Source organism: Mytilus galloprovincialis, chromosome 9 (assembly GCF_965363235.1).
Source record: "Mytilus galloprovincialis chromosome 9, xbMytGall1.hap1.1, whole genome shotgun sequence".
In the NCBI taxonomy this organism is placed as follows: domain Eukaryota; kingdom Metazoa; phylum Mollusca; class Bivalvia; order Mytilida; family Mytilidae; genus Mytilus; species Mytilus galloprovincialis.
Window position 1 is genome coordinate 82690083 of NC_134846.1, and position 26549 is coordinate 82716631.

Genomic DNA, 26549 nt, shown 5'->3' on the forward strand with positions numbered 1-26549 from the left:
AATAAAACATACAGGTTCGCGGAAATTTTACGTCTTCCGCTCCAAATAAGGAATGATGGTTTTTACCCTAAATACTTCATTTAGAACAGTTATAAGAGTTGCAGTATATAAAGAATAACCATACATTGCCTCGAAATATCAATGTTATTTGTACTCGGCTCGAAACAGGTAGAAATGCTAGGCACAGCCTCGCTTTCTACCTGTTTCTAAGCCTTGTACAAATAACATTGATATTTCGAGAAATGTATGGTTATTCTATATTTAAAATACAAATAGACAAAATATAATATGGTTGAACTAGGCAATTCCTGAATGACAGTTTTTTGCATCCAAGTAAGCCCAAATATCAGAAGTAATAGATAAAATGGACTTGTAACACCTTTAATACTAAAAAATTAAACTTCTGTAGTGTAGAGAAATTTACATTCATACTTCAGAGTATGATAAATGTACTAATTTAACATTATCCAACATGTCCAATAATATATTTTGTAAAAGTTAAGTTAGGCAAAAACCAAAAATATAATTTTGCATGGAAAAATAATCAATGAAAATACTATTCTAAATGATTAAAAATGGCTTTTGAGTGAAGGTTCAGTTTGTAAAACAATTTTTCATAAAAAAAATATTTATTGCATGAATGTCAACAGTTAAAATACAGGAATAATTGGCTGATAAAACGAAATTTTATTTTTATTTTTTCAAATAAAACAGTCCTATAGTTTATCAAAAATTATGCTATTTTTTAATTGCTATTTTTTTTTCCTTTATCATATTTAACATCAAACAAGTATTTGACAGGTGACAGCTAAATTTACAACATTGGTATATAAAAAAATGTTCCTCGTTTCTAAAAAGGAGAAACTTACTGGTTTTCTATAGTTGGTTAAGCAAAGATTGCTATATTTATAACATTATACTATATAACTCTTAAAAGGTGATAAAATTTTACACAAATGATATAACAATTATAGCGAACCCTATGATAGTTTTCCATAGATTCACCTGCAAGTTACCTGTCGATTTAAACTTTTGTAAGTTCTATTGTCCCATCTAACAAATACAACAGGTATTGTTCTCTGTATAGTTCATTCACCAGGACCTTTAAATTTCTTCTAGGAGAAATATATCACTCATTGATTAATTTACCTGACCAAAAAATTATCTGTTTTTTTATTGAAATACTTCTATAAACTCACATAAACTGTATGCAATATTGTATTTATTCAATATATCATTAATATATTTTCAATCTGTTCAATATAAAATCTGATTTAATAATAAAAAGTTTATTTTAGACACATTTTTTAGTATTTTCCAATGAATTTGCATGTTTTTTTTGTTGTTACTTTATAGACTATGTTTATGAAGACCTTAATTTGAAAATAATAATATTCAAATTTTTATTTATCAAACAAACAAAAATATTTATTGAATATTTGATCAGAAATCAACTTTTAATTTTTAAATCATTATTAATATTGAACACATTAAAAACAAGTTTTTGGTTTTGAATAAATACAACACCACATGCAGTTTTGTGAGTCCTTTCTTAGTATTGGTATAAGTATTTTTTCATCATTGACAGTTCAATTTTTTGTTCAGGTAAATTAATCAATGAGTGATATATTTCTCCTAGAAGAAATTTAAAGGTCCCAGTGAATAAACTACACAGAGAACAATACCTGTTGTATTTGTTAGATGGGACAATAGAACTGCCAAAAGTTTAAATCGACAGGTAACTTGCAGGTGAATCTATGGAAAACTATCATAGGGTTCGCTATAAGACATGTGTAACTTTGACCAACTGATTCATGAAATAAGTAAAACTTTGAAATATCTTATAATTATAGACAATTTACATTTTTAATTTCTCATTTTTTTCATCTTTTTAATTTATAATGTCTCAGAACTTTTTGCCCCAGATCCCTTTAACAAAATGTTAATGCCACATCATGCATGATGTCATGCATGATTACCACCCACGCAAACAAACTTCCTTTAACAGGAGAGATAACATATAACCTATCATTACATCATTGAAGCTACACCTTTAATTGGTCTACCGTTTAATGAGTTTGAATTAACACCCTTGTTGCTATGATTTCAAAGGTATTTCTTCAAGAAATGATGATGCTTGTTTAACACTAGACTAGACATACATGGGAAGACATATTTCTGTTGAACTTTTGAAAGTCAGGATAGGTTTATGTTGGCAAATCGCTAAAATAATGTGGGAACATAAAACTAGATGAAAAAAGTTTTTTAAGAAAACAAAGTTATGTCATTGAGGACATTGACAAGACCTCTCTCTTTTATTCCAAACTTGTTCCTGTTTAGTTTGATACTTACTTAATCATGCATGTTAACTGGTTGTCATTTGTTTCTTGCAAACTGAAGCCAGTTTCCTAAACTTATCAAATCTGCAAGTGTGGTTTGACCAGTTTAACAAAGATTTATTAGAAAGTTTTATTTGTTTTGATTGATTGTTGGTTGTTTAACGTCCTTATTTGTTTTCAAAACTGCTAAACAGGCACAGGTTTTTAACCAAACTATAACCTTGCTAACTGTAAACTGAAGCTAGATTGTTAACTGAAACAAATATGCCCTTCATTTTATTATACACAAAACTTGCAATGTTCACGGTTATCTACATGTAGTTGGTGTTTCCTTTTACGATAATACATGTAATACATGTACATGTCACAAACAGAAAACATGTAAACCCAATTCTAAAATGACCTGTAATTAATCAGCTAACTAACATGTGAAGGTAAAAAAAAGATAAACCTTTATTTTCTTAATTTGTACATCTTTAATAATAAATGACATTGTCTCATGTAAATCTGTTGTTTTTCTAGTTCATTTACAAAAATAAGATAATAATGACAATTGTGTTAATTTTTTCATCCCTTTGTCTATCCTGTTCAATACCAATAAAACATTGCAAACTGATTGGTTTGCAAAACATATGCATCAAAACATTTTGACCACAATTTATGAAGTTTATTCATTGGATAATCATCAATATATTGAATATATTATACAACTGTTGTTTGATATTGATCAAAGGCAGATGCTACAATACTGTATATGTACAAAAGAAGATGTGAGGTGAATGTCAATGAGACAGCCACCCAACAAAACATGAACAGATAATTATGTATGAAAAAAATAAAATTTCTTTATGAAGATGTCTGGGAAAAACTATAAATAATTCAAATTTCTTGCACATTAAAAACAAACAAGGAAAAAGACAGGACAGGACATTATCTGACTTAGACTGTCCATCTAGCACAATACAGGGTTGATAGATATAACATATTATATTATATTTAAATGTTCTCATCTTATATGTGCATGTAATAATTGCCACTGGACAATAAATAGACATCACTAAATCCAACAGAGTCCAGAGTCTGTTAAGATGTTATAATCAACAATGGCCTTCATTTATTATGTCAATCAAAGAATATTGGAATGAGTCAGTCCTTTAAACTTCAATATTAGCTGGCAAATTGGCAATCTGCAATTCTATGTGTATTTTGGCCGAAGAAGTTAATGTTAATTGCTGATCTTAAATGTTTGGTCTCTGTAAAATTTATTTTATTTATTTTATTTACATGAATGATGTGGACACTTTCTTAAATTTTAACATTGAACATAACATTAATATATTCATATTCTAAAAGGATCATTCAATGTAATTTAAATACTCCCTTTAATCAGAAAAAAAATAGGCTATTACATATGTACCACTAAAAAATTAAAAAGTTATTATAGTAAACTTGGGACTTAAAAGATAAATATTCTGAATTTAGTACATCTGTTACAGAAAACTGAGTTTGAAAGTTAATAAGCACCTACACATTTATATGGAACTGTTTTTAAAAACAGTTTGATCATAAATTGAAATCAAGACTGAATCAAAAAAATAAATTAAAGTGCATGAGCAGATATATATGTCCATTCTGTCTGATGCAACTGATAACACTCAACACTGCAGTTGAAAAAAGCATAAGTAAATGAGTGTCATCCAACCAGGAACATATACTGTTCCCAGCTCCAACCATACAGATACTGTATCATGTAGCAAATTTGACATTTTAAAAAATAGTTTAATATGGGTATAAAATAAATATAATGTATTGTATATCGTGTATATTGTAGAAACATAAATGCATATAGAAATAATAAGTTGGATGCCCACTTTTGCCATCTTTAATTGTTACAGTACATATACAATACTATAAATTTCAAATATAAACAAAAATTATATATATATATATATGATTATGTTATAACATGACAAATGTGTGTACATTTATTTATTTTTTATAAAAATCAGTGAAATCTAACTTGAAAAATTGTTGATGATGAAACAAGGGTAAGATTGAGATTTCTGATGAAACCAGAGACTACATGTATATATTTAAAGTATATAAATTATATGTCTGATTAAATAAATCAATAAATGCATTATCAACACTGCATAATTCGACAATGCTAGGTTGTTTCTTATTACGTTTATGAAAACATTATTCATTTAATGAGATAACAAATTGTTGATTTATTGACTTACCACACATACTACCGTCCTGTTCCGTCAAGCCCAATACACAACAATGTTTACCTGTGCCACGTTTTTATGATATAAATAGTGGATCTGGTTCTCTAAAGAAGTTATACAGAAAAAGAAACCAGTTTATTATATCCCTTGCGGTATTTACCAATTTTGAAATTGTTCATTTCATCATTAATCAATTGAACAAAAATATTGTATTATCAGGAAAATAAACTGATCGAAATTTTCAAGATTTATTAATTTTAATTAATAAAAAAAATCAACAAACTTTTATATTTTTTCCTGGTCTTAAGGGTCTGTTGATAAATGAGAGCAGCGTTGGCACATTTCAGACGATTTTCTTTGTTCAGTTTACAGATTGATAGGGAAAGAACCTACCGTCTAGCTATGAGTAAACGGAAACATGACGACAGTGAAAACCCAAATTCAGAATATAGCAATTTTTTAATGGGTAATTTTTTTGCAATAACCAATTATACAAATACTATAAAAATTCGTTCGCCCATGCTGAGACTAATAAAACACTAATGCGATTGTTGGTTGACTTTATTTGCGAGTCGCGTCGGTTTGATTAATGTGGGTCTTATTGGGGTCTTAGCGTGACGCAGGATTGCCGATTTTTGTAAGTGTGACACGTGAAAGTCAATTATTGTGTCGTGAAAACAGGAAATGAGGTCTTGCGGGACCCGGGGAAATGACAAAAAAATGAGAATTGCTTACCTATATAGTGTAGGCGGGATACAGGAACCTGACAAAACAGTTAGCGGGATCGGAACCCCCCAATGAGTCCCCCTTTAATGTAATTATATAATTGGATAAAATCATATGACTTTAGTACAGAACTCCGATGCCGTTCATACATGCTAATTAGTCTTTGTTGATCCTTTTAAATATTACTTCCATGGGCCTGAGAATACTATTAATAGTTTAAGCGGTAAGACCCCTTTGGTTACTATCTGTGATACCGCGGTTGTAAAATGGCTTCTGGAATTTCTTATCAGTCACATGATTTTATCGAGTCCGGTAATTATAAATCAGCTGTGTTAAATCCGAGGTTTAATATGAGGCAGGCATTACCTGATAATGGGGACGAAGTCTGTATGAATTATTTTTTTAAATTCAAACATGTTAATAAAAGAAACTTCACGTTTCCGATTTTGGTTCTGTTGTTAGGGATTTAGTTCTGACGTTATTTAAGTTTTGACGTCATATTCAATGTAAACAAAGAAATGCTGTCATCAGTTAACGTTTTTTATCATATTAAACAATTATTAAAAATGAATTGGTATTGAGTTCCTTCCTTATGTTTTCGTGAACTGATAAATATATATATAGTTGAAAGTCTCATGCCAACAAGACTGGAAAAGGAAGTAGATTTCTGCGCAGAAGCAGGGATTTAAAAAAGTCTGAAAAAAAGTTAATGATTTTGAGTTTATTAGTAGAATGAAAATTTCGGGAAATTTTCCCAAATAATTTTTTTGTCCCCATATTAATAAGAAGGTGGTGCTGTATCATATAAAACCTCTACCTTCAGAAAGAAGTCATATGAAGTAAAAAAACATTAAAAACGGATGAGAATTGTTCAAACTACAATGAACATGTACACAGTTTAACATTGAAATTTGTATTTACTTTAACATATATTTGCTTTTTACCGTTTGTTTTAAACTGTTCTAAAAGTATTTTTCGTTTAAAAGTGGATCCCGAATAAAACAGTTAAATACCAATGAATTGATCAGGTTTCACATGATGTTTAACAAAATACATGTAATGTTGACGATTCTAGACATAGATTATTTTACTGTTGAAATATGCATTTTTTTAGTTTATTGAGATTTGTAAAAGAATATTCAATTTCAAGTACATGTAATCTAAATTTATGTATATGTCATAAATGTCATTAATTACATTATGAAAACTGGACAACTAAAATGGGGATAACAACAATGAATACGTTTGGAAATATTTATTATTTTAAAAAGCGTTTATTGTGGAATACTTGTATTATCAAATATAACAAGCTACAGCAAAAATTAAAACAAACCAAGACAAAATGAGCTTGACGCTATCTGTCTTACTGCAAATTCATTTTAACACGAATTAGTTTATGTAACAAGAACTATAAATTAAAGGATAGAACTGTTTAGAATTCTAAATATTTTAATTGACCAATACACGAAAGACTAGGATTATTCCTATTTAATAAAAGGGGGTTCAAAGGTATCTTTTGTACAATCAACTTCTTAACTTTTGGAAATGGCTGTTTAACTGTCTGTAAATATTAAAATTGAAATTGACACAGCCTTCTTCTCCAATTTCATATGTTATAGCTGCTGGTGTAAACTATTAAGATCAAACTAAACAGAAACAGGAAAATGGACTAAATAAAAATTGAACGACTGACTGTGTTGGTTGCTTAATGTCCAGTGGCAAATACTTGATGCATTTTCAGGCTGACTGATTGTCTAAAATAGAATAAGGTCACATGGAAAATGTTAAGGGAAAGATCATTGATCCTTAACATGTTCTAAAGGCAGAAGGGGAGATTGTATTTTTATACAACCGCAAAAAAAGTTTTGTGATCGTATAATAGTATGATGTCATCCGAAGACAGACTGACACATTTGGTTTCCAGACAATAACTTTAGTTAACACGAATGGATCTCTTTGAAATTTAAAAAGGAGTTCAATACCACAAAAGGAAGGTTGGGATTGATTTTGGGGATGATGGTCCCACCGGTTTAGGAATTAGGGGCCCAAAAGGTCCTCAAAACAAGCATTTTTCTACTTTCAGGATAATAACTTTTTAAAGTATTTCAATTGCTCTGAAATTGTACCACAATGTTAAATACCACAAGCAAAAGGTTTGGATTTATTTTGGGGTCTATGGTGTCAACAGTTTAGGAATTAAGGGCCCAAAAGGGGCCAAAAACAAGCCTATTTGTAGTTTCTAGACAATAACGTGTGTGTAGGTGTATGGATCTCTCTGACATTATACCACAAAGTTCAATATCTCAAAAGGAAGGCTGGGATTGAGTTTGGGGGTTATTGCCCCATTCATGCAGGAATTAGGGGCAAAAAAACAAGCGTGTTCCTAGTTTCCAGACAATAACTTGTGTTTAAGTGTATGGATCTTTCTGAAATTGTACTACAAGGTTCCATACTACAAAAGATAGGCTGGAATCCAGTGTTGGGGTAATTGCTCCAAAAGGGGGTGGGGGGGGTCTAAAAATTTTGGTCAAAATTTGGGGGGTTCCATTTTTTTTAACCCTTTCCTCCATTGAATTTTTTTTTGCATACTTGATTGGCATAGGATTTTTTTAATAAAATGCTGAACATATGCTTTAAAGTATTAAGGCATTGTGAAAAACAACTATTTCATCAAATAAATTTAAGTCTGATATTCCTATGATATTCCTTTTCATTTTGGATACAAATTTTATTAAGTCAACTGCAGACACTTTGTAGTCAAAGTGTTTCAACTGAGGTACTACACAGGCGTCAAAAGGCGTTATTATGGAGTAAGGGGGGTGGCGTCATTATGGAGGAAAGGGTTAAGGGGTTTTAATTTTGTTTTTCAAAATTTTTCAAATTTGAAATTTTTGAAAAGTTTCAAGAAGAAAGCTTATGTTGCATAGTATTGCCCAATAGACCTTGACATATGTTTTGTGTTAGAAACCTATATTAGGTCGAAAATTTGATCACAATCCAAATTCAGACAGTATCAAGCTTGAATATTGTGTCCAAATTTGCCCCAGCTGTTCAGGGTTCAACCTCTGAGGTCGTATCAGGCTGCGCTCAGGGAAGCATTTTATTTTGTTTTGACGTGTCGCAGAAAGGTGTCAAAGAAAAAAATTTAAATAACCTTCCTAGACATCATAATTATTTGGACTACTAGAACACACCCATGATATCACGGGTCCGTGACTGAATTAAAGTATATAACTATGCGCAAGCCTTATTTTAGTATTAGTATTGTCATTTGATAAAGTCATGCCGATTATAAGATACACAGTTTTTCTCTGCTTTCAAGTCTTTCTGTTTGAATCCGTCGAACTGAAACAATAATATTAATTATTTGGAAAACAAAAAGTCCTGGAATGAAATATTTTTTAATCAACAGCATTGTCCTATATAAGTTATAAATAAAGTTGAATTCTTTGCTTCGCTGTTTTACGTCAGGCCCACTAACAAATTGAAAACTGTACCTTTACGCCTTATTTTTAGTCCAGATTTTTAGTATTCGTAATGTTATCTTAGAAAGTCTTACTGATTAAAATACTACAATAGGTAACAATTTGACAATTTAGTAGTGTCAACCCTGTGGTTATGACCCGTGTATATAGCATATTAATCCTGAATACAACGTTTGGTGGTGCGCCTGTCAGATGCGGAACGTACAGATAAGGTAATAGGTAACAGGTGAATATACTATTGGTATCAGTAGCGGACTCGACCCGGAACTTCTTAATTATTGGCAATATTAATTACGTGGAAAACAAAAGGGCATGGAGTGGTGTAATTTTTAATCTACACCTTTGTACTATATTAGTTATATATAAAGTTGAATTCTGTGATTCGTCGTTTTTACGTGATGACGGCTGACAAATTGGACCTCATAATTTTAGTATTATAGATTGTTTTTCTTAAAAAAAGATTCCCAAATTGATGAAAAAAAATAAACTGTTCAAGCAGAGGACAAAAATTATTCTGAATCAAGATTTTCCCCATACCTTTTAGTGTTATATTTTAACTAAATTTGATTGATAGCGTTTAAGCGCTTCACGTGAAAAAAATCTGATTCAAACAAAAAACAATACTCTTTGAAGCTAAATGGTTGGTTGCTCACTTATTGTTTTCTGCTGAAAAGGAATTTATTGGTGATTTATATAAACATTTTTGAGTTGTTTTTTCCATAATTTTGGGGGGTTTTCTCCAAAAATTTACCATTATTACATTGATTATTTCCCATTTATATATAAATACAACAAATACTGATATGGCAGGAGATACACACAAAACAGGGTATGTAAATTATTTTATTGGTAATTTGTGCATTTTTCCTTTCATGTGTACTCCTTGATAATGTTGACAGCAGTATCAGTGGACTAGTCATGATAAAGAAAATATATTGGGTCAGTTCGCAATTGACATGCGTGAGTGCTCCGCAAAAGGATCATTTTTCTCTTTAATTCACAAAATCGCACATGATTTTTTTTGCAGAATAGCACAAGTTATTTCGTCAATGAAACACTTGTCATTGTTTGAACTTTCAGTAATAAAAAGTTGGTTCAGCCTTTTTGAACAATTCACTGATTGTGTGAAAATTTGAACAGAAAATGTACGATAAACCTAGTAAAATTGCGTTATCTGCAAAATTATTGATAGCTTTCCTTACTATTCACAAGGACACATAACTGACATACATGTATGGTCCATGCTATTCCGATCTGAGTTTTTATTCATCTAGTCTGGTATGACAGGTGCTGTTCCAAGTTGTCTTCTTTTTCTGCATGTTTCTTGAGAAGTATTTGTTTGACCTGGTCAGTCACTATAAAGTGTTACAATTCATATTTAGAAGCAACACATAAATAGTGACCAAAAAGGTACTGCTTTCACATGCATGACATGAGAGAATCTAGAAAAAATATTAAATATTCACATTTTCAACATTTTTGTTGGACTATCATATAAAATTTAATAGATATGTAGTTGGATACTGCTGCTGATTAGAAATGTTCAGGCTAACTTGATACAAATTTACCTGTTTTCAAATTAGTTCATATTAAAGTTTGAAGGGTCCAAAATCAAAACATGTTTGATTTAAACTGACATAAGATTATTGGTGTTTTTATACGACCGCAAAAATTGAAAATTTTTCGGTCGTATACATTTATTGATATCACATTGTCGTCGTCTTCGTCGTCCAAAGACATTTGGTTTTCGCACTCTAACTTTAGTAAACGTAAATAGAAATCTATGAAATTTAAACACAAGATTTATGACCATAAAAGGAAGGTTGGGATTGATTTTGGGTGTTTTGGTCCCATCAGTTATGGTAGCAATAAACAGTTAGGAAAAAATATTAAAATTTGCCCTTGTAGATTTTACCATCCCCTTTTCATTGCTTTCTTGCAATATCAAGCTTACTGTTTGTGTCATATATGTGCATATGTATGTAATCAGAATCTTGCATAGATTTTATATCCAGTATATAAAATGGTAAAATATCATTTCTTTTGGGTGTATCCATGGCAACAATCTCCATTTATTTGTTATAAAATATTGCAAAAAGGGGGGAAAAGATGTCACATATTTCCCCAAAATTTGGCTAAAAGTAGAATTTCAATCGCTTGAAGTAATACCTTTTCTGAAACTGTGTACATACATCATTCAGCAAATCCAATGAAAATCATATGTCTTTCGTCTCATTTTTTTGTAAAATTGCGTCAAAAAGTTCGTGTAGAAAAAAAGTGTTTGTAAACATTACATTAATTTCTGGACCGATAGCCGGTCTAGCTATGAAAATACGGATTGTCAAACAGAAAATAGCCCATAAAACATGTAAAAAATAATCTTGATGCTCTTATAAACCATCTTTGAAGGCTAAGTTAGCACTCAGCTTTCTAAAAATGAATTTTATTACACAATAACTTTCCTATTTGAAAAATCCACCGGGGCCAAAATGTGAAACTAAACTCCTAACTGTGTATTGCTACCTTAATAGTAAATATTTTTTTCAAATTCTCCCTTTTAACTTATTTTCTGTGTTCTGCTAGCTAAATCGAGTAAAATGGCCTTTTATTTTTGAAAATTGGTTGAGTAATGAATATTTTATGAAGGTTAGCAGTTGACACTGAAACGCGACAAAAACTGATTTAAAGAAAGGTGCCAAGTCAAAGTGTAAAATCTTGTCTCTACCTCAATTTTTGGCAAAATCTTAAAAACTATACCTCTTTTGTCAGTTTTTTTATGCAGAAAATCTTAATAAGATCTCTGAAAATGCAAAATTGTACAAAATTTAGCAATTTCAAGCATCAAAATGTTAATCTTTATGCCTATTGCATAGCAAAGACTTGATTAAAAGACTTGGTGATAGAGAATCAATTTCTTACATCTGATTTAACTTTACATTTAATATATGCCAAAATGTAACATGAAATCTTGATAAAAACAATAATTTGATATATTCGCAAGAAAAAAACCAACGCGTTCAATACTTAGGCTACTACATGCAGCCCAGTTATTCAGAAGCAAGGGTTAAGCCGATAGAGTACAAATATAAGCCTTGTGTCAAAATGTCTAATTTTGGTTGCTAAGGACTGTAAACAATAAAATGGACATGCATTGTCATTCTTAAACACTGAATTTCCTCAGAAGTTGATTTAGAATCTAAATATCAATAGATTTGTGGCATGAAAAGTTTTAAATTATACAATTCTGAGCTTGGTAAGTATGCCATAAGGTAGCAATAAACAGTTAGGAAAAAATATTAAAATTTGCCCTTGTAGATTTTACCATCCCCTTTTCATTGCTTTCTTGCAATATCAAGCTTACTGTTTGTGTCATAAATGTGCATATGTATGTAATCAGAATCTTGCATAGATTTTATATCCAGTATATAAAATGGTAAAATATCATTTCTTTTGGGTGTATCCATGGCAACAATCTCCATTTATTTGTTATAAAATATTGCAAAAAGGGGGGAAAAGATGTCACATATTTCCCCAAAATTTGGCTAAAAGTAGAATTTCAATCGCTTGAAGTAATACCTTTTCTGAAACTGTGTACATACATCATTCAGCAAATCCAATGAAAATCATATGTCTTTCGTCTCATTTTTTTGTAAAATTGCGTCAAAAAGTTCGTGTAGAAAAAAAGTGTTTGTAAACATTACATTAATTTCTGGACCGATAGCTGGTCTAGCTATGAAAATACGGATTGTCAAACAGAAAATAGCCCATAAAACATGTAAAAAATAATCTTGATGCTCTTATAAACCATCTTTGAAGGCTAAGTTAGCACTCAGCTTTCTAAAAATGAATTTTATTACACAATAACTTTCCTATTTGAAAAATCCACCGGGGCCAAAATGCGAAACTAAACTCCTAACTGTGTATTGCTACCTTAGGAATTAGGGGCCAAAAATGGGCCCAAATAAGCATTTTTCTTGGCTTTCGCACAATAACTTTAGAATAAGTAAACAGAAATCTATGAAATTTTAACATAAGGTCTATGACCACAAAAGGAAGATTGGGGTTGATTTTGGGAGTTTAAGTCCCAACAGTTAAGAAATTAGGGGCCAAAAACAGGTCCCAAAATAAGCATGTTTCTTGGTTTTTGCACAATTAGTATAAGTTAATAGAAATCTATAAAATTTTAACACAAGGTTTATGACCACAAAAAGAAGGTTTGGATTTATTTTGGGAGTTTTGGTCCCAACGAATTAGGGGCCAAAAGGGTCCAAAATTAAAATTTGTTTGATTTTGAACAAAAATTCAATATATTGGGTTCTTCAATATGCTGAATCTAACCATGTATTTAGATTTTTAATATTTAGGACCGGTTATCAAATTGGTCCACATTGAGGTCTAAAGGGTCCAAAATTGAATTTTATTTGATTTCATAAAAATTGAATTCTTGGGGTTCTTTGATATGATGAATCCAACCTTGTATTTAGATTTTGGATATTAGAATACCACAAAGGGATGATAGGAATTGTCTTTGGAAGTTATGGCTCAAACCGTTAAGGAATAAGGTGCAAAAAAGGGGGAGAAAGGGTTTCCAGGTTAATGGACAATTACTTAAGTACAAAACATAATTTAAAAGCAGTGTAAAAGAGGGACGAAAGATACCAAAGGGACAGTCAGATTGTAAGGTTGGTAATTGAAACTCATTTTAATAGCTCACCTAAACTGCTCTTAAATTATGTATATTGGAAATTTGCCAAAAACTTTGTTATTAATAAATTTCATTGGAAATTTGCCAAATCTTTAGTTTAATGAACTTCATTGGAAATTTGCAAATATAAAATGTGGCATTGGAGTTATCTTTCTTTGTCCAGAATAGTAGTTAAATCAACCTAAATCATGACTGCATGGCATTTTATATTTTATGATGTATTTAAATGTGTAGTTATTGTTGAAAACTCCATTAGAAATTTGAATTGAGATCATTTTTGGAATAAAGGAAAGGGGGAGGTGAAAAAAAAATTGGTGGGGTTCAATTTTTCTTATTTCAGATTTCAGAAATGAAAAAGAAAATTTCTTCAAATATCAAAGGATTAATATTCAACAGCATAGTGAATTGCTCAAAAGCAAAAAAAAAATTTAAGCTCATTAGACCACATTCATTCTGTGTCAGAAACCTATGCTGTGTCAACTTTTTAATCACAATCCAAGTTCAGAGCTGTATCCAGTTTGAATGTTGTGTCCATACTAGCCCCAACCGTTTAGGGTTTGACCTCTGCAGTCGTATAAAGCTGTGCCCTGCTGAGCATCTGGTTATATGCTAAATTTGCATCTGCGGTTGTAATAAGCTCTGCTTGGCGAAGCATTTTATTTCTTTTTATGTTTGTACTATATTTTATTTCGGTCAGGAAAATTAAATTGTAGTTGTGAAGTTGCTAACATTTATAAAAGATCACTAGAACACACCCGTGATATCGCGGTCTGTGCAAGTTGAAAACTGTACCTATACACCTTAATTTAAGTCCAAATTTTTAGTATTCGTATTGTCATCTTAGAAAGTCATACTGATTAAAATACTTAAATAGGGAACAATGTGACAATGGTTGAATTTAGTAGTGTCAACCCTGTGGTAATGACCCGTGTATATAGCAAAATCCTAAATACACCGTATGGTGGTGCGCCTGTTAGATGCGGAACGTACAGATAAGGTAATAGGTAACAGGTGAACATACTGATTAAAATACTACAATAGGGAACAAATAAATTATGTGACAATGGTTGAATTTAGTAGTGTCAACCCTGTGGTTATGACCCAGGTATATAGCAAAATCCTAAATACACCGTATAGTGGTGCGCCTGTTAGATGCAGAACGTACAGATAAGGTAATAGGTAACAGGTGAATATACTATTGGTATCGGTATCGGATTTGACCCGGAACTTGTTAATTATTGGCAATATTAATTATGTGGACTGCAAAAGAGTCTGGAGTGGTGTAATTTTTAATCAACACCAATGTCCTATATTAGCTATATATAAAGTTGAATTCTTTGATTTGCCGTTTTTACCTGATGACGGCTGACAAATTGGACCTCATCATTTTAGTATTATAGATAATTAGATAACTTCGCATATGATGGTGACGACACTGATGTTTTGGTAGATTTATTTTTTCCCGAGAATGTTTCATCTGTCATATAGTCTCACTGTGAATGATTTGTGTATATTTAAATATATTAAACTACGGTATGTTAAAAGACGTGTATAATGTCAAATTATAACAATACAAATTGTTAAGTCTCAAAAAAAACTTGTAAGATTTTCACATTTATTTTTGTTGAATATGTGTAAATTGGGTACTCCGTGCAATTTGGGTACTGTGACGTTATAGCCATAAGTGTGTATATTGCTTAAATAGATTGAAATGTGCACCTGATAAAATATAGGTATAGTAACTATAAAAGAATTGTGATAAAAGATGTGAAACAATTCAAAAGAAAAAGGAACAAATGAAAGTAACAGTTGTTTTAATTTGACTTTGTCAGTTTCTATGAAATAATTTTTTAAGCTTTTGCATTATATTTACTTAAATGCAGTCATTTTGTATTCAAAAAAGCAAATATTACCATTTTTAACTGTGTAATTTTAGAGCTGGCTAACTATGAAAAAAATGTGAACAGACAGATGCACAAATTCAATGCCTATCGAAAAGCTGCAGCTGCTATAGCAAAACACCCTACACAAATAAAGACTGGAGCAGAGGCTCAGAAATTAGTGAGTATAATGAGAGACTCAGAAATAATTGAGTTTACTGTTTGCTAATGAATTAGATAAAGGGGGAATAAAGGGTACATAAATTGTGATCTAAGCAATCTTAAAAAGAGTTTAGCAGAAACTTATAGGTAAATGATTATATGAGCAGGTTGTTTTGAAATTCAGTGAGTATGTATGAGTACAGCAGATTGTTTAGAATAAAGTGGAGCAGTGAGTGAGTATGTTTTGAGTACATGTATAACAGAATTTTTTAATTAAACATGAACAGTTAGAAATTAGTCAGTAAATAACAGAATTTATTATTAGAAAAAATATGCATCGTATGCTATAGACCCATAAAATAGCATGCCTAGTGTTGATATGTAATAAAACTTTTGTAACCAAATGGGAGATGGTATTTCTGGCATTAGAAGTTCCTGGTGCAATTCAGCATGTGCATGTAAAAATGTCAACTGAAATATCATGCATCTATAAAAAAAAAAAAAAGTATCAATTACTTTCTTCATCCTCTCGAGAAATCGGAGAATCATTGTCTAAAAGATCTTCATAAACCCAAAAGTATTGGAAGCACAGACAAATCAAACTAGTATTGTTTATTTTTAAAAGATTTGTGATTATAACATTACTTATAATGCATATAATGTGTATATTCCAGGATGGAGTTGGAGCAAAGATTGCTAAAAAGTTGGATGAATTTATAGGAACAGGAAAACTAGAAAAATTAGAAAAGGTAACTGACATGTTTTGTTTTTTATTTTAAATTGATACACACTTATTTTATATAAATAAATTTTTATAGATTGAAATTTAACAACTGTATGGGAAAACTCAGTGAAGCACTACAAATGATGAAAATAATATTAATACCAGTGGTGGATTCAAAAGGTGGGTTCCGGGGATTGGACTCCCCCTTTTTTTTTGGACGATCAATGCATTTGAATAGGGACATATAGTTGGACCCCACTTTTATAAATGGCTGGATACTTGGTGCCATCACTTTATTTTTTATAATCTTGCTCACTTGCTGTAGTACATTGGGCCTTAAGTTTTACCCTTGTCCGTCTGTACATATGTCCCTATCTCTGGAAATTGGTTAACATTCTCTAACTTACATTTCCCTTTACCAAATGTTATGAAACTTATACACAATGCTTATTACCATAAAACACAGATCAAGTTCCAATTTGAGTGGCTTCACTTTTTCAGTTCTGTAATTATGTCTCTTTATTACATTTCATTATACGCAAGACACTTGATTATTTTGACTTTGTTTGGGTATTTCAATAAGGGTGTTCCTAATTGTTAACTAAACTCGTTATTTGCTTTATAAATATAAATAAGCATAGCTGCTGAACCTTTTGAGACTATCAATAGTTTATTACAAAATCGTCTTTATTTCCTTTCAGATAAGAGCAAACAGTACAAATACTGCTATAAATGAATTGATCAAAGTAACAGGTATTGGGTAAGCATACCTTTGAATCTCTACAAAGAAAGATTATGTACCTCTTTTAGTCAAAATGATGCACATGGCTTTTTCATAGCTTATTGAAACACTTACAAAGTTTCTGATATTGGTCAACTAATTTGACTAAAATAAGCAGGGGCGTAGCTAGAAAGAAACGATGTGGAAGCAACTAAAATTTTTGGGACCCTATTATGCAGATTTTTTTTTTTTCGGTTTTCGGTCATAGGACGGTTAAAAGAGGAGCTATATGTAGATAAAAATTTATGAATGTAAAACTTTTAATAAATCTTCTGAATATAGTAATACATAAACAACACATATTTGTGATACAGAATTTACTCAAAATACCGGTAGTCCAAAATCTGCTCTTCGGGTCTGGGCAGAAACAAACTTCTCTATTACTTTGTCAACATTCACACTGAAATCCCGATGAATATGCAGTAATGCTATGTAACTTTCGTTGTTCATTGTTGATCGTACATTTGTTTTCAATTACATACGTAGTACCGTGACTGATAGATCTCAGGGCCATCATGGCATGGTAGCACTCACGAGATGTTATAAACCAGCGTACGTGTTCGGCATCGAGCGACCTCCCAATTGAATTCGTCAAAATTACATGCTAGGTCAGTTTCGTATGTTTCAGACAATATTGAGATTTGTTCGTTTGTGATATTTCCTACAACACGATGAAGCAGATACAGCACAAAGAAGCGGTTTTCTGATAACTTGACGCGACTGGACACTCTCCAGTTGCCTTATCATATGGTCTATGAACGCAAAAAAAAAATGAGACTTTCCAATACTGTTTTGGCGTGGTTGCAGGGTGATTGGCTCCAGTAGTCTGTCAACCACATCGCCTCGGCATATTTTAAACGATATCGAAGGGATCTGATAATTCTAATGCCGATTGGTACATCTCATTTCAAACTGATGAACTGTACAATGTAAAATGTGCTCCAAAACTACATATCTTAGACTTATGAGTATTACAAATTCAAAAGTAAAAATCTTGTAAACAAGATACAAGTAACCTTCCGATTTTGTCATAATCTCCAAAACCAAATGTCGTTATTTATTGATATTTCATCAATTAAAAAAAGTGACAACATAGGTGTTTCCTTTAACATTCAATTTATAAATTTTTATTTTGCCATTTCTTTTTTTGCATGCCGAATCAATGTGCACGCAACTTCGGAGCTACGATCTTTTTCTAAATGAAAATCTTCATCAACACTTATAACTAGGTTGTCAAACTAATATCCGGGATAGACGGAAAAGACACCAACAGTCTCCGATTGCGATTGACCAACTCATTTCTCTCTCTTCTGCTTTTTTTTTTTTTTTTTTTTTTTTTTTTTTTTTGAAAACGACGTGGATGCACGTGCTGTCGTGCCTCCGGGTAGCTACGCCCCTGATAAGGTATCTCATTTCACTTCATTCACTTGTATTAAAATCAGTCATTAGTGTTTCCAGACCCTTGTTCTTACCCTGGCACAGCACAATTGATTTAAGCTTTCAAGTTGGAATATTGGTTCATATTACAGATTCCACCATTACTGGTAGAAATTTATCTTGTTTATCTTTAGTTCAGTTACTATATAATCAGATTCAGGTAGCAAACTCATCCAATCAAATATTACTTTATTCGCATGCAGTTCTTGATCTGTATTTAAAGTACTTACTAAGGAAAACATTTATGAATGGTTACATTTTTATTTTGCAGCCCAGCAGCAGCTCAGAAGTTTGTACAAGAAGGAATAAAATCAATAGAAGGTAGATTTCTCACATGGCAAGTGTATTCAAATGATTTTGCCAGCTATATATTTGTAAAATGTTTTCAATTTATCTCGAGGTTTATTAGAGCTATAATACAATATGTGTGTTTGGCTTTATTGTAAGTTACATGATGTGGTCAAGCTTTTTATACTTTATGTAAACTTGTTCTGCCTCACTTTTTTAATAGTTACCTCACATCTTATACTCCTTTTATTGTCAAGCCTGCAAATTATGTCTTGGATAGAAGCTTCTTACAATCAAAAGATAGTATCTAGAGGATTTTTGTTTTATAATTTTTCCCCATTTTTGTTGAGCCTGTGACTTTTGTCATAAAAGCTTTTACATATCTATCCTACAAGAAAATCATTGTTTCAATATACATATCAAACAGTATTATTAAATATTGAAATAAGAAGATTGCATAGGAGACAACTATCCACCAGAAATCAAATGATGTGGATGTTAGCAACTATAGGTCATCATACAGCCTCCAACAGTGAGAAAAAAACAGAACAACTGAGTTACAGGCTTCTGTTCTGACTTAAGACTCATAAACACTTTTTTAAGCTGAGAAATACTTTATTTTTAATAGTTGTTGTAAACATGGTAAAGGTCTGATATTTATAGATAAATGAAAAAATTGGCTGAATTAGAGATGAAAGTATCAAATAGAAATACAATACATATTAAAAAAAGAAAAAAATTGTATCACCTTTGTAATGATTTAAGAAGTTTATAAAAGTAAGCAAATGAATATTAATAATCAAGAAATAATTGTTTAATTGTAGATCTAAGAAAAAATACAGATAAATTAAATCATCATCAGCAGATTGGTCTAAAGTAAGTAGCATTATTTCAGAAATATTCGACAGTCGGTTTTTGATTTAAGATAATTATTACCATGTGTAGCATATGACATAAATACATACAATATATTTTTACTGTTGAGAAAAAAAAGCCTATTTTGGACATTTGGATATAATTTCAACTATTAACTATGATAATATACATAATAGTGATTTACATGAATTTCCTATAGAAGAAAATTGAAATAATCTCACAAGTATATCTAAATTCCATTTCAGACATTTTGAAGATTTTGAAACCAGAATTCCAAGAAAAGAGATGTTAGAACTTCAGGTATTTACAGAGCATACTCAGTTTATTCATCTTTAAGGTTTACTCATTGTAATTATAAGGTGTTGTTGGAGCACTGATGATGTATATACCAGTATTAACATGATTGGAATAATAAGGGAGATAAGCAAGCTTAATTAGGTTAACATGACATATGTTTTGGACTAGTTATATTAATATATTCAACAACATTTAGGACCTAATTTTAATTTTAATCCCTTAAGACTTAGTCACAAAAGGCAATAGTATGGTAATTAGACGGCCATTCCAATGATTGACATTAAATTAAAAAAAAAAAAACGATTTTAAACTTTACTATGATATGAATTTGATGTTCGGATGTTACTGTTAAATTGGCAGTGCATCATTCAAAGTGTGCACATCAGCGTGCTCCTATCTGCCTTAGACTTTTTATTTGTGCAAAATGACATTGTCAAAAACTTTACTTTCGTTTTCAACCGGATGTTGACTTGACAATGGTAAAACATGGACCATAAACGGATACGCAATATCCGTGTACGTTTACAACGCACGACTGAGAGAAGAAGCTCTTTCCACGTTATTTCTTCAACAAAATACTTGAATTGAACGTTAGATACAGGTATCAATGATAATTTTAGCATTTTTAAAGAAATGTAGGATGCATTATTTAATTTCTCACCTGTGCACATGCGCACACGTGTTCTAGTTCATACGACGTAGTTCTGACGATTTTTTATTTAAAACCTTTTTATAAAATTTTTCATCAAATCATGTTGATAAACTAATTTCTAATAATTTTAATCTTTTGGACTAAATCAATTAGATACAAACTGCTGAAATGTAAGAAAATAATTGTGAATAAACCTATCAATTTATACGATGTCCGGTACTGAACATAGTTCACCTGTCACCTGAACAGGTAGATTTCAGCTGTTCAACTACTAATTAGCCTTGATTAAAATTAGAAAGTATTGAAGTAGGTGTTGTTTTGATAGTAATTAATCATCATGTCACATTTATGACCGGAAATGTGTTGATGTTAAAAGGCAAAAGGTTGGGTCAAAAAGATCGTGAATTATGTAAAAAATTACCGAAAAAGCATTGAAACTAAAAAGTATATGACCGTTTCATGCTTTGCCCAGCCGGACTTTTACCGGACATTATACAAATGACCGGAATATATGACCGTTTTGGAAGCCTTGATTTAGGTATATATTTACCAAATAAATTCCTCATAGTTAATATGTTTTAGGTTAACTCCAACTAATCATTAAGTTATATAAGTAAATATAATGTCATTTATAGGCTTTACATCCTCATAAGTTTTGCTGTTGATGACAGTTTTTTAACAAATTAAAAATGATAACTTTTCTACAGGATCTTGCATTACGAGAAATTCACAAACTAGACACAGAATATAATGCTGAAATATGTGGAAGTTTTAGAAGAGGTAAGTTACAATAAAGTAATAAATATGTGATCGGAGGTAAAGATAAGTCACCAGTATTCAAAGATCCAATACCAAAATGATACAGTTTTGACACCAAGGGAAAACATTGTCCTGATGACGCCTATCTATTGGTGAAACATGTCGACCAAATAAACAGATACTATGTGGTAAAAACTTGAGTACTGTTGTCTTTATTGTCGACATATTCATTTTTTTCAAGATGACTGTGAATACCTAGCGGTATCCACTCGTTTTTACCCTACCGCACAATCACCACTTCAGGTGTTGGTTCACTTATATTTTTACACCAAGGGAAAAAGTATGATCTTAAACAATGAACCATTGTCAAAACCATAAAATAGTATACAAAAAATCTTAATTACAAGTTGAAATTGATTATATATAGAAATTGCATTGAATTAAAGAAGAGTAGAAACTGTGGATGGATGAACAACAAAATCGGAAAACATTTGGTTTCATCTTCCCTGTCAATACAACTCTGACATACAATGAAACCTTAAACAAGATATGTCCCGTAATAGGTAATTCTAATGCATCAACGTTTGTAACATTCATTTTGATTGGATAACGTCACTTATTTACATGGCACCAAATGACAATTGATGCTATCGGACAAACGCGCAAGCGCAGACGGCATAAGACAGATTTTAAATACATGTTTTAACTTTGTTTTCTGTCAGTTTCATTATTGGAGATATTGGAGATAGCAATATTGTATTTTAAGCTCCAACAGCATCAATTGGGGATTTGATGGTCGCAAATACCTGTTAACTTAATTTGCATCCATCAAATCCCCAATTGATGCTGTCGGAGCTTAAATTACAATACAGTTATCTCGCAAATGTTAAGAGTGATTTGATTGAAAGTTTGACCTTTGACTGTTTCTAGGTGCAGAGACGAGTGGTGATATAGATGTACTGTTAACACATCCATCATTTACATCAACTTCTAAGAAAAAGGTAGGTTCAAGTTCAACTAAAGAAGGCATTTCTGTTCACATTTCCCAATATCGGTATAAATTATTATTGAATTACATCTGTAAATGTTATTTGAAGTTATAAATTGAATAAATTATAACATGTGGTCAGTATAATTCTTTGTTGAATAACATTTGAAAATAGAGTTAAAGATCAATTAAATTATAACATGAGATCAATATAATAGACAAACTGTATACAAGCCATGATTCTTTTGATTTTTTTTGCAGCCAAAATGTCTTCATGATGTAGTTAAACAATTTGAAGAAGTAGGCTTCATAACAGATTCATTATCACATGGGGATGCTAAATTTATGGTAAGTCACAATCTTATTTTAGATTTTATTTGATGATGGTCTGGAAATAATATATCCTTTCTCGTAAACCACTTATTAATTTTAGAACTAAGCAATGTGATTAAATGTACTTTTTTTAACCTTGACGGAGTCAAAAAGTGAGACATAGATAAACTGTTTCTGGCGGCTGTGGCGTCAACAATGTATGAGTTTGTGATTAGGTCTAGTTTATGGTGAACCACAAGTGGTAGGTCAATATTTTGTATTCAGTTGCATAAGCATTGGCATATCTCATTTCCATGGAGATTATTTGACCCTGTCCCCTCAATCATGGTCTATTGACTTTGAAACTTTTGCTTAGTTTACATGTATTAGTTTGTGATTATGTCAGATTATGGAGAACCACTAGTGGTAGTTCAATGATACTTGGTATGCAGTTGTATAAGCATTGGCATATTTCATTGCCATGGACATTATTTGGCTTCATCGCCTTAGTCATGGTCTATTGACTTTTGCTAAATTTTACATGTATTAGTTTGTGATTAGGTCAGTTCAAGGTGAACCATTAATGGTAGGCCAATGTTAATTGGTATTCAGTTGTATAAGCATAAGCACATCTTATTTCCATTGAGATCATTTGGCCCCACCCCCTCAGTCATGGACTATTAAGATGAACTGCTAAGTCAATGATATTTGCATTTACAAGTCTTGTTTCCATGCAGATTATAAAGCCCCACCCCTTCATTATGGTCATTGACTTTGAAACTTTTACATAGTTTACAAGTTATGTTTGTATTTATGTTTGTTTTAAGGGAACGAATTATGATAAGTCAATTGTATTTGGTATGCAGTTGTTTTATCATTGGCACATCTCATTTCCATGGAGATTTTCAGCTATGTACCATCAGCCATGGTTCATGACTTTGAATATTTGCACAACTTACATGTTAGAGTATAGCTATTTTAATTTCAACATTTGCATTATTAATACTACAAAAAGGCGAGACATATCTCTGTGATAATAGTTTATTTATGAATAATACATATATTAATTAATAATTTTACTTAATAAAACATACAACATTTAGATAAGAGAGTTACATTACAGTTGTTACAAAATTACAAAAAATTTCAGGTTGATCATATAGAGGTTAAATGGAAAAGAATATCTAGAAGAAGGATATCAATCATGTACTGTTATTACATGCTACTGGTTAATTGCAAGTGTTTACTATTTTTATTCTCTCATGTCCATAGGGTGTGTGCATACTGAAGAAGAAGGTTGGTGGTGAGGAACCTAAATACAGAAGAATTGACATCAGGTAAGTGAAAGAAGTATAAATGATGATACATATAGAGTATTTTGTCATGATGTTAAGCGACTAATAATCCATCAATACATAGTGAATAATCGCATCTTTGTTTTTAATGTCAGCAAGAATATCAAGCAAGGTGAGCTAATTAAGTGGGTATCGAAAACTAAAATATAATTTTCTTTTTATCAACTATTTGTTCTAACTGCATGTTATTTTGTTGTTCAGAATATAAAACAAAACAAAATGCTTAGTAAAACTATTTAACGCATACAAAATGTTTTCAAAGTTGTTCCGTTGTTTGAATGCAGAATGTATTTCATTGATAAATTGATGCAGATTGGCATGAAAATTTGACGTTGCTGTATTGCCATGTGACGTCATTGCCTTATATTTTTGACTCTCAAGTCCTGTCCATGAGAAAGAAAAAAATTAAGGCAGTTAGATTAAAGGAAAAATGTACAAGTTGCTGATTATTATAAATATTAATTGACTTTTTTTACAGAGATGAAATATACCTTAATAAAGTATTTTGAAAGATAACCAAATGTAAGTCTTCAGCTCAATATATTAAAGACAGTTCATTCAAATCTGTTGTTTTTTTCTTTCTCTACAATTTTATGAATAAGAATCATTTGAAGATTGTAAAAGAATAATAACAGGTCATTGCTGAGTTATATCATTATATTATATTGTGTATATTTTCATTATTTTTTTTTTATTGAAGAATTGAAAATAACAACACATCATAGGTTTGTTTTATTTTAGATTGATTCCCTTTGACCAGTATTATTGTGCATTGCTGTATTTCACTGGCAGTGATGTTTTCAACAAGAACATGAGAGCACATGCATTAGAGAAAGGTTTTACACTGAATGAATATACTCTTAGGCCACTAGGTAGTACAGGTAAGACTTCAGTAATTAAATAAACTGCTGATTAAATTGATAAATCATATGCAAAAACACTTAATGTAAGCATCAAAAGAGGAACATGAATTATCTGTGATTAAAGAGTAAACAACCAATAGCAATGAAGAATATTTGTCTTTGCCCTATAAGTCATAGTCTAGTTACTATCAGACTGAGTTGTCAAATGTTGAAGTTGGTGATCAGGTCACATTAAGAGGATCTACTATTGACAAATCATTGATATTTGGTAGACATTTGTGTAAGCATTGACACACAATATGTATGAATTAGGGACAAACATAGATTGACATTTTTAAGTTCCTCTTCTAAATATATAATCATGAAACTACATCTTTTTATGGATGCTGGAAAGGAATGAAGAGAGACTTAAAGTTCTTTGTAATTGAATGAATCACTTCACCTACTTGTTTTACTATTGGGAAAGGTATAATATGGTGTAGATAAAAACATCTTATCAAATACAAAATCTACTAGGAAAATAAGTATAATTTTTACTTTATATGGAAGAATTAGTTATATAATATTAGATAATTTTTATCTACTTAACTTTTATTTTTTGAACAGGAACCCCTGGAGAACCTCTTCCAATAACTTCTGAAGAAGATATATTTGACTATTTAGAATATGAATATAAAAAACCATGTGACAGGAAATAACAAACCATGTGACAGGAAATAAAAGTGTAGATACTTACAACGCAATTGTGACCAAATACCTTAACCACATACTTGATGAATGAATGGAATGATATGGTATAAACAGAAGATTTCCCAAAAAACATTAAACCCCTCCCTTAACTGTCATTAGTGGAGTATGATTAAGAAGCTTTGTTGCTTAAGTTTTCTGATTTATGAGGTTCTTATGTGTATATTTATACTTCGACTGTGCAGTGAATGTAGAATTCTTATTAAGTTTATTATGGTGCTGTGTTCATGTTTATTTATCATATTCACTTTTCAATCATCATTGTCCATTGTCATTTTCTGCATCTACAAAATAAAAAATGAGTTAAAAAATGTAGGGTAGATACCAAGAAAGCAATCTAAAGCCATACATTATAGAAAGATAGTTAGACAAACAAACAATAGTCTACATAATGGTAAACTACATTTACCATAATCAAACCCCACCTAAACCTAGAGCTAATCTCAGGTGATCACGGAGGGTAAACAGTTTCATTGAAGTCAAAAATCCATCTTCTTGATGATCATAAGTAGCACCTTTAAGTTGACAACCTTATTGTGTCATTAGATAAATTGAATGCTTCTTACCATATTGCAATCTTTTCCTAAATTTAAATCCAGTCATGAGTGTCAAAATCATTGCTGTGTGACCGACTGTAAAACTGGGTTAACATGGCTGATATAATGCTTTACAAAGAATTTCATTTTAAAAATAAAGAATTGCAAAAATATTCCACTGCAGGTTGTATATTTTAAAAAGAAATCCCTTTCATAAATAAACAATCACCAGGTTGTACATGTTTTACTTTTCATATTATTAGGCAGCAAAGTTAAATAAATATGTGTGCATGCTGTTTTCAGTTGTATATATTGTTGTTTGTTTGTTATGTTGATTGTATGATATCATACATGTCTATTCAAGTTTATAATAACTTTTTATATGAAATAAATGTTCAAAAATAGA

At 30.9% G+C, this 26549-nt stretch overlaps 2 protein-coding genes across 2 annotated transcripts in view; one reads left to right on the top strand and one right to left on the bottom strand.

Annotated features, from left to right (window-relative positions):
* Positions 1-4672, bottom strand: part of LOC143046143 (glutamine--fructose-6-phosphate aminotransferase [isomerizing] 2-like) — a 55219-nt gene extending 50547 nt beyond the window's left edge. The window contains exon 1 of the mRNA XM_076219164.1: positions 4583-4672. Coding sequence (XP_076075279.1) covers positions 4583-4589 — 7 coding nt within the window. The 5' untranslated portion in view covers positions 4590-4672. The remainder of the gene's footprint in view (positions 1-4582) is intronic.
* Positions 4673-4881: 209 nt separating this feature from the next.
* On the top strand, positions 4882-26549 carry LOC143046145 (DNA polymerase beta-like). Its single transcript, XM_076219166.1, has 13 exons — positions 4882-5036; positions 15423-15547; positions 16203-16277; positions 16954-17012; positions 18742-18791; positions 19583-19634; positions 19880-19934; positions 21291-21363; positions 22273-22343; positions 22592-22678; positions 23915-23979; positions 24739-24878; positions 25467-26549. Exons 1-13 carry the CDS (start codon positions 4892-4894, stop codon positions 25556-25558), a joined length of 1089 nt encoding a protein of 362 aa, XP_076075281.1. The 5' UTR covers positions 4882-4891; the 3' UTR covers positions 25559-26549.